The 12,543-nt window shown below is 35.9% G+C and overlaps 1 protein-coding gene across 1 annotated transcript in view; it reads left to right on the top strand.

Moving 5' to 3' along the window:
- The window catches only part of dnah6 (dynein, axonemal, heavy chain 6), a 120,684-nt gene that overhangs the window by 45,701 nt on the left and 62,440 nt on the right, over nucleotides 1-12,543 (top strand). Inside the window, exons 39-43 of the mRNA XM_059323986.1 lie at nucleotides 1,062-1,244; nucleotides 2,010-2,153; nucleotides 5,940-6,161; nucleotides 7,593-7,740; nucleotides 8,703-8,860. Of these exons, the coding sequence (XP_059179969.1) occupies nucleotides 1,062-1,244; nucleotides 2,010-2,153; nucleotides 5,940-6,161; nucleotides 7,593-7,740; nucleotides 8,703-8,860 (855 nt within the window). The remainder of the gene's footprint in view (nucleotides 1-1,061; nucleotides 1,245-2,009; nucleotides 2,154-5,939; nucleotides 6,162-7,592; nucleotides 7,741-8,702; nucleotides 8,861-12,543) is intronic.

The raw sequence follows: 12,543 nt of genomic DNA, 5'->3' as shown, positions 1-12,543 counted from the left end.
TTCTTGCTCAGAGTTAGATGAGAAGATCGATACAACTCTCATGTCTGGGGCCTTATGACATAAATGTCTGAAATTTTATCTTATCAGTTTCTGATTACATTCAGGATTTTTGGTATTACAGAAAAATGATTTCTAACTGCATTTAGGAAAAAATCCTTATGTTAAGATAGAAATCTTGCTATTACAGAACTGTCCTCACTTGAGGATTTCCCAAGTTAGAGTCATAGAGTCTGTCTGAAATTCAAAATAACTTCTAAAATGGCAGCAGTGCTGTTGTTTCGTCTGACAATGACAGTGAAGATGATGGGAAGATGGGAAACAACAAGCACTGAAATATAATGATTGAAAGCCTTCTCAAACTGCATGATGATGCTTTACTGCCAAGTAGGGCTGGGCGATATGGCCCTAAAACAATATCACAATATTTCAGGGTATTTTTACGATAACGATATTCTTGACGATATTACCAAATACTGAAAAATATATAGAAAATATGATTTTTAGTCTGTATACAAAAATAAAAAACGAAAATCAATCATCTAAAATGTGGTGTAAATTCCAAGTCTCAACAGTTGCCAAATACATTTTTTTTTTACTTAAAAAAAAAAAAAAATTTATTCAACCTTTATTTAATCAGGGAATATCCCATTGAGATTAAGAACCTCTTTTTCAAGGGAGCCCTGGCCAAGAGGCAGCAAACACAAAATACAGTTTTATATTTACATTAGATACTACATTAGATATTGCATTTTGTGGAATTGGCCTCAATAACTCTCAGTTTGGATTTAAAAGAGCTCAAAGAATCTAAGTCAGTTAGTTTCCAGTTTTTCTGTAGTATATTCCAGCATAAGGTGCAGAGTACAGAAATGCCTTTTTACCCAACTCTGTATGAACAGAAGGGATAGAAAGCAACAATTGATCTTGTTAACGAAGAGAATAAGATCCAGCATTTCTCACAGTAATTAAGGTGCAAGTGTATGAAGGCAGCAGTCCCAATATTGCCTTATAAATGAAAGTATACCAATGACTAACCTCCTCTTCACTCTGTGCTTCCTCTGTAGCTCCCGGACCCAGTGCGAACATACCTATTGGAGCTGTTTGAGCAGTATGTGGAGCAGGGTCTTCAGTTTGTGGTGAAGAATTGTACCCAGGCTATTCGACAGGTGGACATCAGTAAAGTCACCACTCTGTGCTGCCTGCTGGAGGCACTGCTGCTGGGCAACGGAGGGCCAGACCTTCAAATGGTACATTAAACACAGGATTTAACTGTCACTGTAATCTATTTCACTTCTGTCTATAGTGCCAAACAAAGGACCAATCTATCAGTGGAAATAAGAACAGTTTTACACAAAAACTCAGTAATCAAAGAGATTAATAGTAATGATGAAAAATAAATGGAGTCAAAGCTAAAAGAAACTCAAAAAAGGGGAGAGATAAATAAGAAAATATATACTATATTATTATTTTTTTTTTATTTTTTCTCTTCAGATTCAGATTCAACTTTATTAATCCCACAGCGAGGAAATTTCTTTGTTACAGCTGACCACAAAAATTTCACACAAAATGATTTCCCTTTTAGATAAAGATTAAAAAATAAACAATAAACAATCTAATAGAAAAAGACATTTAACAATATACAATATACTATGTACAACTTAGTGCAAATTAAGTAAAGAAATGTGTCAAATGTTCTTTTTTCTTATTTTTCAACACTCAATATTGTTGATATGTTTGGTTGGTAGTATTGACATTGATATTTATTTATTTATTTTTTGTTTGTTATGCTGCACTACCATTATATCTTCTTTATTGCTGTTGCTATTATTGCCCAATTGATGCTTGCCACACCTGCTTGTTTGTTTGTTTCAAGCTAAATGGAAAAACCAATACAATTTCTCAAGGTCATGTGACAAAAGCAGCATCTCATGTGTACACCTAATTTTAAAGCATGCCATTATTTACAAACTGAGCTTCTTCTCATTTGATGTTCTTCTGTGTGTTGATGTCAGGATTCCAAGCATCTCAACAGTATATTATGTCAGACCTTCATATTTTGCTACCTGTGGGCAGTAGGCGGAAACCTGACCAGTTCTCACTGGGACGCTTTTGACACCTTCATCAGAGAGCAGTTTGAAGACAACAACAATGCTAAGGTACATGTACCTGCACACACACTCACAGATACACACAGAGACAAATGGACAGGATGGAGGGATTTTGGCACTGTACTATATTATAGCGTTTGGAGATACCACATATTTTCATAATGAACTACACATACATACATACACTAGCCTGGCTAACGCCAGACAATATCACAAATGAGATCTAGTCTGGATACCACCAATTCATTTTTTGATGGAGGAGGCGTGGTTTATGAGCCTCCAGAGCCGTTTATTGGGCGCTACGAATGTCTATCATAAGCGTTTGTCCGTAGCTCTCAGCCAATCATATCAGTTATACCAGATGATGTATGTAGAGCGACAGAAATTGATGTTTACATAGCCAGACCAGCCCATCTCTACTCTGAGACTAAAATGCTCAATTCTGCTTCTATGTTGTGACTCTGGCTGCTCTGTAGTTTCAGCTCACAGTCTACAGGCTGTGTTGGTGTGTGTGTGTGTGTGTGTGTATGAAGGTTTGGGTTCTGCTCTGCATTCTTTATGTATGTTATCATTTTTGTTTGTTCAAATTTCATTGTAAAATTTGAAAACTACGGTAATACAAATATTGTTAAAAAAAAGATATTAGTAGTTTTCAGAAACTTAATGCTGCAATTCCAATGTTTTTTTCTGGCGAATGGTTGATAAATGATATCACTTGTTATGCAGCTTACGTCAGATAGCTATAGAGTTTTGAAAAAAAACCCTCAACCTCTTGCCAAACGGTAAGCCATGTGCACTGACAGCCAAAACAATCGAAAAACTAAAAAGCCTAAAATGTTCTTAGTGAGGCAAAGGGGTGAAAGTCTTCTCTGCCACTCAAGGCATTTTTTTTATCCCTCATCAGTATTACAGAGTCAAATCCATTTACCAACGCATTTTGCTGGTATGAGCATGAAATATGTGAAAAGGCCTGAAGGTTAACTCGTATTATATTACATCAAAGTAGTCTTGGCACTGCATGTATCGAGCTGGAGCACAGCTTGCCTGAAAGAGGATTATTCTCTATGATATCAGTCACTCATGTGAAATGAAGACATTAAGAATTCACATTGTACATTTTAGTAATACCTTCAGCGGGTTACTGGGAACATATTGGAAAGATAAATCTGGTACAATGATTAGCTCTGTGCCAAGGTTATAAAAGGCCAGTACATGACAACTTTTTCCATCTACAGTGTATTTAAGTGGACTTATACATATAATTACTTCATTTAAAATAACATATTTCTGAGTATTTCATTTTGTGTCTTTTGTTGTGTCTTTTTTAGTAATTTTTTGTCTTCTGTGGGGTTTTTTGGGGTCATTTTTGTCTTCTCATTTTGTGTCTTTTTGTCATTTTGTGTCTTTTTTTAGTCATTTTGTGTCTTTTTTTTGTCATTTTATGTCTTTTTGTGTCTCTTTTTTAGTCATTTTGTGTCTTTTTTAGTCCTTTAGTCCAAAATAAAATGTGATTTCTAACCTTTTTTACTTTCAAAACACTATCATGCTCAATAAAGAATTTTAAAATGTTGCAAATGTGAACAAAGGTTGCAAATATAACATATAAGAGGGTTCCATCCAGTTCTATCATTTTATACTAAATATATTTGAGCTTGTCTCCAGTTTTACTTGGTATATCATCATCAAACTGAAACTGGCCTCATGGAGTTTACAGCCAGAACTTTAGAGGTAAATTTACAGTAGAGTATTTCTACATGTACGCATTTCGTCAATACTGAGCAGAACATATTCTTAAAACAACCATTTTTTTCCTAAAGTTTTGACAGATTATGTAAAATTTGTTACATACTATAATGTTGCAATGTAAACGTGGATTATATATTTTTTTCTCATTTTAGTTCACTTCTGTTTTCCTGTATATATATATCAGATTTTTATGCAAAAAAAAAATACTGGTTACACCAACTGACAATGGATTAGATCAGTGGTTACCAACCTTTTTCTTGAGGGACCCACATTCTTACCATTATAAACTTTGGCGACCCCCTCACTGTGTTATGGGACAGTGGTACAGTCTTAAATTTGTTAGCCATCTGCGGTCCACATAGTATCTCAGCCATTTTAATGCAAGCAGGTTTAACCAGTGTTTCCCCAATGTTGTGTAGCTTTTTGGCTTGCACAATAAGGAGAGAGCACTCAAAAGACGCAACCTTTTCCAGCTTCATTAAAACTGTCCATAATGTTTTGGGGCCTGTTTGTGCCAATGAGCTCCCTTTTTCTGAGGAAAAAATTTTGGGTTTACCCACTGTCTCGGGATATTTAGTTGTCTGCTGTTACTTTAGCTTGCGGGGATTCAAACTTTCATTTGCAAGTTTCTCACTGCAAAAGATGCATTCGGCTCTAATTTTGTCCATTGCTTCTATGAAGCCGACCTCAATGTAACTTTCACGGTACCCTCTCTTTTTCTTTTTGAGATATTCAGCATTCTCGTCTCCCTGATGTTTCACCATTTTTCCATTAGCTCTGTGTTTCTGTTGCTAGGTGAGGTTACCGCTAGGCGAGGATACTGCTAGACGAGGTTACCGCTAGGTGAGGTTACCGCTAGACGAGGTGACCGCTAGGCGAGGTTACCGCTAGGCCAAGTTACCGCTAGGTGAGGTTACCGCTAGGTGAGGTTACCGCTAGGCGAGGATACCGCTAGATGAGGTTACAGCTAGGTGAGGTTACCGCTAGACGAGGTGACCGCTAGGCGATGTTACCGCTAGGTGAGGTTACCTCTGTGTCTACTGCAGGAGGGATGTTAAACACACCCTTATTCTCGTGATATAGCCTTTATTTTTAAACTTTTCTATAGTGAATTTTTATTTAAATAAATGAATAAACATTTAATGTCGCCCTTGTTATTGTTCCACTACTGAATTTAATGCTGACTCATCTATAATTAACACATTACATTTATTACATCCCTTAAAATCATTAAGAGGGCTTCACGACCCCCCATGGACCTTTGGCGCCCCCCTGGGGGGGTCGGGCCCCCCTTGTTGGGAATCATTGGATTAGATCACGTCATTGACCCACATATTATGCTGCCTTGCCAAGATTTTATTTGGAAAGAAGGTGCAGAGAAGTAGATGAAGGACGGTAACAGGAAATGGAAAGTTAATTGTTTGAGAGGTTTGTTTTGGCTGCAGTCGTGTCAGATGATTGAGGGAACGGCTTACTGACGGAGGCAGAACACAGTGGGGAAGGAAGATGACTCACTTAGCTGAAGGTAGAGTGATCATGGAAGTGAAAGGTTCATAAAGGCTGCAGAGTATCATCTGGAACATCCCACATGCTTCTACATCTGTTCATCTGTCTGCACATAAGGAGCGCATGTTGTTTTGTTACGTCTTTGGGAACTTTAATATTATTTAGATCAGAAAACTGTTTGTGTGTATGCTTGTGTGTGTTTACCATGAGATGCAGCCAGTGTAGCCAGTCCCCAGCTGCGAAGCTTGAGGGAAAACAAACTGTGCACACATGCACACACACACACACACACACACATTAGTATCAGCAGTATTCAGGGAAACAAACTGGCAGGAAAATACGACTTAGCATGCCGCAGGGGAGCTTCCAGAGAGCCACATAACAATCTACAATCAACAACAGAGTAAAATGAGTTTCTTTAATGCCCAAATTCTTAGGAGGTTTTATTGCTAATCATTAGAAACACAGTCTAATTAAGGCACTTTTATCCATTTTTTGTAAAATTCATTACACTAATTTCTCAGGGTTTTTTGTGCATATTTTCATGGTGTTAATTAACATGCATTCTTTTGTGCCGTGTAGCTCCCGAAGCACGGCACCCTGTGGAGTGTGTACATGAACTTTAACCACAAGCGTCTGGAGCCGTGGGAGAAGATTATCCCTTCATTTAAATACAACAGGGAGCAGCCCTTTTTTGAGATGCTGGTCCCCACCACAGACACCGTCCGCTATGGCTACCTGATGGAGAAACTGCTCTCTGTGCAACGGTCTGTACTCTTCACTGGAGGCACTGGAGTAGGGAAGGTAAGGGTTCAGGAATACAGGAGAAACGGTAGCAACACTGTGACTTTAAAATGGTAGCACACTGACCTAATAGAAGTAATTCAACAAGAGAATCCATATTTAGCACTTTTTTGATCATTTGTTGCCCCTCTGTGTCCTTTAACCCATTAAGGCCTAAAACGCCTGGAAAAAATGCCTGTAAAACCTATGGGTGTCTCCACGGTGACACACGTGTAACAAACACTTTAAGTCTTCTAGAATCTCCCATATTCAGCTTTATGCTTCACCTTAACTCATTAAATCCCTAAGCGACACATACTCAACACCCTGGTGTGGTGGTCATGTGACTGTGACAAGAAGTGACTTCTCCAAAATGTGGCTGTGACTGGAAACAGAAATGTGAAAAAGAAGTTAAGTTCAAAAAGCTTATTTTTTGTTACAAGGCTAAATTTAAACCCATTTTACAATTCTAATCCGTTAATAGTTCGTCCTTTATTGCATTTAACTTGTTCTGACCATATTCCCTGAACAAATTAAAGTCACAATTAATGTTGGTCTGCTGTATTTGCACTGAAAAAAAAGAAATCACAGTAAGTGGTTATTTTTTATTTGCTTCAAACCTTTTGTATTCCTATTTATACTGTTATACATGCATTTGAGCATGAAATATGTTAAGTTACTGCACTGTAAACAAATAGACACAAGATAAACAAATAGACACAAAATGAACAAAAATTACACAAAATGACAAAAAATGACAAACAATGACAAAAAATGACAAAAAATGACAAAAAAAAGACTCAAAATGAACAAAAAAACACAACATGAATAAATAGACACAGACTGACCAAAAAAGACACAAAATGAACAAAAAAAGACACAAAATGAACAAAAAAGAGACACACTGAGAAAAAAAGACACAAAATGACGAAAAACATTAAATCTTAAAAGTGCAGTGTAAAAATGCACAAAATTACTAATTGCAATTAATGTTGGTCTGCTGTTCTTGCACTGAAAATAAAAGAAATCACAGTAAGTGGTTATTTTTTATTTGCTTCAAACCTTTTGTATTCCTATTTATACTGTTATAAATGCATTTGATCATGAAATATGTTAAGTTACTGCACTGTAAACATATTTAAAATTGCAGTTTCATCATATCTGGTTAAGTGCACGGTCCTATATGTGGCCCTGTGGTAGTGTCCATGAAAAATTGTGGCCCCCTGCAGCATTTAAGTTGCCCATCCCTGACTTAGATAAACAGTGATTCTAGAGATAATTACAAAATCCATATGAAATACCCCATAAATTGATGAAAAAAATAAATTGTTAAACCTTTATTAAAAAGCTTTTAAAACTAATGAACGTTTCAGTGTTTCAGGTCAAACTTGTTGGACAGGAAATGTTCTGTGTCCTTTTATTAAAACATTTTGATGTGTCCGTCTCTTCCAGTCAGTGGTTGCTCGAGGTCTTCTTAACAGCATCCAGGAAAAGGCCGGATACCTCCCAGTCTACATCAACTTCTCAGCTCAGACCTCCTCCGCCCGCACACAGGAAATCATCGAGTCCAAACTGGAGAAAAAGAGGAAAAACATGATGGGTATTGGCTCGCAGCTGCATCACAAGCATTCATATACTGCGATGTACAAAATATGTACCAAAAATGTTGTTATTGTCCTTGAATTTGACTGTTCATCTGTTCTTCTAGCCATCCTTTCATCTATCTGGTCATGCAGTTGGGTGAAAAATCCAGGAGCAAATTTAATACATATTTTCTTTGACCCTTTATAACATATACAATCTAAAGTCACTGTTTAATATGAATTTATGATCTATTTTAAACATTTTAAGGTATTTTCTGACATTTTTAGAGACACTGTGAGCAAAATTCATTACCGTAACACATTTTTAAATAAAAAATAACAACAAAAGTTTTTTTTTTTCTTTGGCAAGCACTTACATATGCTCAAGGGTAGCGGGTATCACCAAAATGCATTTTATTAAAATATACACATGTTTTAATGCAAACAATTCTATCATTACTGAACATATAACCATTTTTTCTCATCAATTTTCATTCAGATTTTGTTCTTTATACATTGTTAAAAACCATTATATTTGATTATATTCTGTTAAATTATACATTTTTAAACAAATGTATATTATTTTTTATAAAGTTGATTAAATATTTACTGTATATAAATGTGGGGAAACCATGACATTTTTTATCTGAACGCATTACAGTAATGAATTTCTGAATCAAAAATTTGTTTAAAAATATAGAAGACATTATTTTAACACAAAACAATGAATTGTGCCTCATTATGGCTATATTGTTCATTCATATACAAGTGAAATATATTTAGTTTAATAAAGTATGTCCTTATAATCTTCACAGACAGAACTTAGACCGGCTTCATGAGAATCACCCAGTTGTCCTTCACGATTCTGCTTTTTCAATCAATCTACATACAGTTTCACCCTTTGTTGCCATCTGAACATCTGTTAACCCTTTTCTCCTTCTCTCCTCATCCTCATCCTTTTCCCTTCTCCTCCCTGCAGGAGCTCCTGGTAACAAGAAGTTAGTGGTCTTTGTGGATGACCTGAATATGCCTAAACTGGACAGTTATGGATCTCAGCCCCCGATAGAACTCCTGCGTCAGTTCCAGGACTTTTCTGGCTTCTATGATAGAAACAAGTTCTTCTGGAAGGAAATCCAGGTACACCTGTATACAAATAGGATGTACTACATCGTAATGGTGCATGCGATTAATGATTATATGTGTGTATACATCTGGTTTTGGCTGCATTGACTTCAGCAGATGGCCGTTCTAGTGTCCCATAACAAGTTATTATCCGTTTTATGGACCTACAATCAGACAAGTAAACAATAGCATTATTCAGTTAGAACAGTATTAAGATAGAGCATTTTAGACATTCACAAAATGTTTTTTTTCAAAACTTTATTTATTGATTTTTTTTCCAAAAAGTAATACACAATGAACACAACAACAGACATACAGTCATAAAACCCCATCCCTCCCTCTCATAACCAACTCATCTCGGAGGAAAACAAATACTTGAGTTAATAAAAATTAAAAAATAAATAAAACAAAATGTATTAACCAATAAATAATAATAATTATAATTATAATAAATAAATTAAATAATATTAATGAAAATAAATAAATAAAATACAAAAATAAAATAAAAAATGGGGGGAAATAAATACATTAATTAATAATAATAATAATAATAATTAAAACAATAATACACAATACTACTACTACTACTACTACTATTACTAATAATAATAATAATAACAATAACAATAATGAAAGTATACATAATTAAAATGAATCAATTAAATAACAACAATAATAATAACGAAATAAAATATTCATATGCACCCCCCAGATTCATAGTGATCTCGATCCGTCCCCCCCACATTCCCTACATAAGCCGACAAACATCACCAGTATAACAGAGGATTAATGTTCCATTAGTTAGACTAATTCACATTGCAGCGCACATAGAGAGTCCAGCGTTTGTGGTACGCTAATGGTGCGTTCAAGGTCAACACGGATGTCAGAATTTTTCAACGTTGTTCCGAGCTCCAAGTTCTGACTTTTAAGTTCCGACTTTCAGTGTAAATTGAACACACCATAAGGCGTTACGGGAAGTGGTGTTAGACCCGTCTTCAAAATAAAAGCAAACACATGTAGCTTTCCAAATAAGAGCAGATGGATGTGTTAGCAGAATCCACCACAGAATTTACAAGAAAACTGTCAAAAATGATGCCTTAAATAAAACAGAACCCTTATTCTCCTTTACAATAATTCATTAAAATATGCAATGATTAAGACGAAATAGTGGCACTAGAATGTGTGAGAGGCACCGAATTTAAACGGCTCAATGAGGAGCTGAAGTTCTCATTTCACTCTGGGTGAGATGGCAAACAACTATTTGTTCATCGAAGTCTCCCTTTAAATGTTTGGTTGGTTTTCTTTTAAGTTAAATCATGAAGTTGTAGCTCTTTAGTTTTTGTTTTTACACAGTCAGCATCGACTTAAATTGTTTTATAGTGGGACCTTTTATGGAGTTGGTCCATTTAAACAAGAAACCCATTTATCTTATGTGCCTGTTTGTGTTTGTATCTGTATTTGTGCTAATATAGTGGACCCATATTTGTATTCTGCTTGTACTGTTTTCTGCATTTAACTTCTGCCGTCACACAAGACTGATTGTAGTTTAGACTGCATGTGATGCCTTACAATATAATGTAGTTGAGTGTGTGTATGTGTGTTGGTGTGCAGGTTCATATCCGTGATATTGGTGTTGCACATAAGCAATACAGTCAGTATATTGTGGGGTAATGCACTGCACCACACACACACACACAAGCTCACACACATGCAACCAGGAAATATATACTGGACTCACATTCATCCGGAGTAATCAGAGGGTGTTAAACTCAGGGAGGAGGTGTTTGTGATTTTCATTTGGAAACAATATAAAAGCAACCGACTTATTTTATTTAATAAATAGGTTTTTCCACTTACTCTGGATTTCAACTGATTTACCCTCCCTGTGGAGTATGATTTTTAAGCCATATATCAAGTTCAGCACACAAAAGAAGCAAAAATCCATCCTGACCAAAGCTTGAATCAGAATAGTACAGAAAGAGGAAAAACTGCCTGTCAATCTTGCCCCTGCCTGTCCTCTGCCCACAGGCATTTTCAACATTTCTGTATCTCCTTCTGATGCTCCACACCACTGCCTCTGGCTCAAATAGACTATTTTATTACTGGCAACATGTGTCTTTTTTTTCCTTTCTCAGGAGAAAATAAGATCATATTGCTCATACAGGTTTTCGTGAATCTAGAGAAATGCAAATATCTACAACTTTGCAGATGCTGGAAAGGCTTCAGAGTTGTATCATGTTGTTTACATGTTGTTTGGATTAAATTAAATGTTAAATTAAAGTTTAAATTAAATGTATTTACCTGATATCTTCAAACGGAGAGAAAAGCAAACTTAAATGGGCTTTAATTTATTCTGAACTGTATTTGCATGCATACCATTTACTAGAACGCAACATTAATATATAATAAGCCCAGTCAAACTTGCCTCATATTTTCATGACATATATCCATCTCGGCAGGTGGGATTTTTGAACTTGAGGGACGAAGTTGTCGGCAAATGATTTCAAGTCAATGAGGTTTTTTTCCACTCCATGCCTTAACAAAAATATGTTTATTTATTTTTTTAAAGTGTAAACAACAACCAACATATTTACATAAATAAAAATAAGTTTGCACATGAAATTCCCAGTGCAGCTAAACAAATTTACTGACTTGAAGCTGACTCAATGAAGGACCCAAAAACATCTCTCCTCTGTCATCACCCTGAACATACTGCTGGGTGATTTCTTGTCTGTCCAGTCTGTCAAGCCTTTAAAACCAGTGTTTCCTACAGGATTTTCTGAAACTATGATGGGGGGACCAAAACAAAGTCTGGGGGTTATGGGGGCATGCTCCCCCAGAGAAACATTTTTGCCCTAAAAGCCTAAATTTGGTGCCTCTCGCACATTCTAATGCCACTATTTCATCTTGATCATTGCATATTTTTAATGAATTATTGTAAAGGAGAATAAGGGTTCTTCTATGTTTTATATAAGGTGCCATAATTTGACAGTTTCTTGCAAATTCTGTGGTGGACTCTGCTAACACATCCATGTGCTTTTATTTTGAAAGCTACATGTGTTTGCTTTTATTTTCAAGGTGGGTCTAACATGTTCTTACCGTAACGTCTTATAGTGTGTTTAATTTACACTAAAGGTCTGAACTTGGAGCTCGGAACAATGTCAAAAATTCTGACATGCGTGTTGACCTTGAACGCACCATTAGCCGCTCTCTTTGTGCGCTGCGCATGCATCTCGGTGTTCATCAAGTGCTATTGCTTGCATCAAAGTAAATATTTTCTAGTGCTGAAACAATAAGTCAGCCAATTTTAAAAGGTCCAGCTTCTTAAATGTGCTGATTTTCTATGTTTAATGTCATTGTGAATTTTGGACTGTTGGACAAAACAAGCAGCATGAAGATGTCACATTTGGCTCCCTAAAAATTGTATAAAGCATTTATTTCCAAGGACTAAATCAATTGATTACTTGAGAAAATAATCAACGGATTTATTCATTTTGAAAATAGTTCCTATATAATAGCAGCCTCAATGTTTCCCCCACATGTCAACAAATATGGCAGGTCCTGCAGGATTTTAGTCTCATTTCAGTTCTTTGTTTGAAGACATTTGATAAAGGTTCTTGTTTATCTTTTCTTGTCCTTCCTTTCTCTAATTTTGCCAAACCCTCCATATTTTCTCCTCTTCCTCCTTTCTTCCTCTC

Source organism: Centropristis striata, chromosome 1, assembly GCF_030273125.1.
Source record: "Centropristis striata isolate RG_2023a ecotype Rhode Island chromosome 1, C.striata_1.0, whole genome shotgun sequence".
Lineage (NCBI taxonomy): Eukaryota > Metazoa > Chordata > Actinopteri > Perciformes > Serranidae > Centropristis > Centropristis striata.
This window is presented reverse-complemented; position numbering and strand designations above follow the sequence as displayed.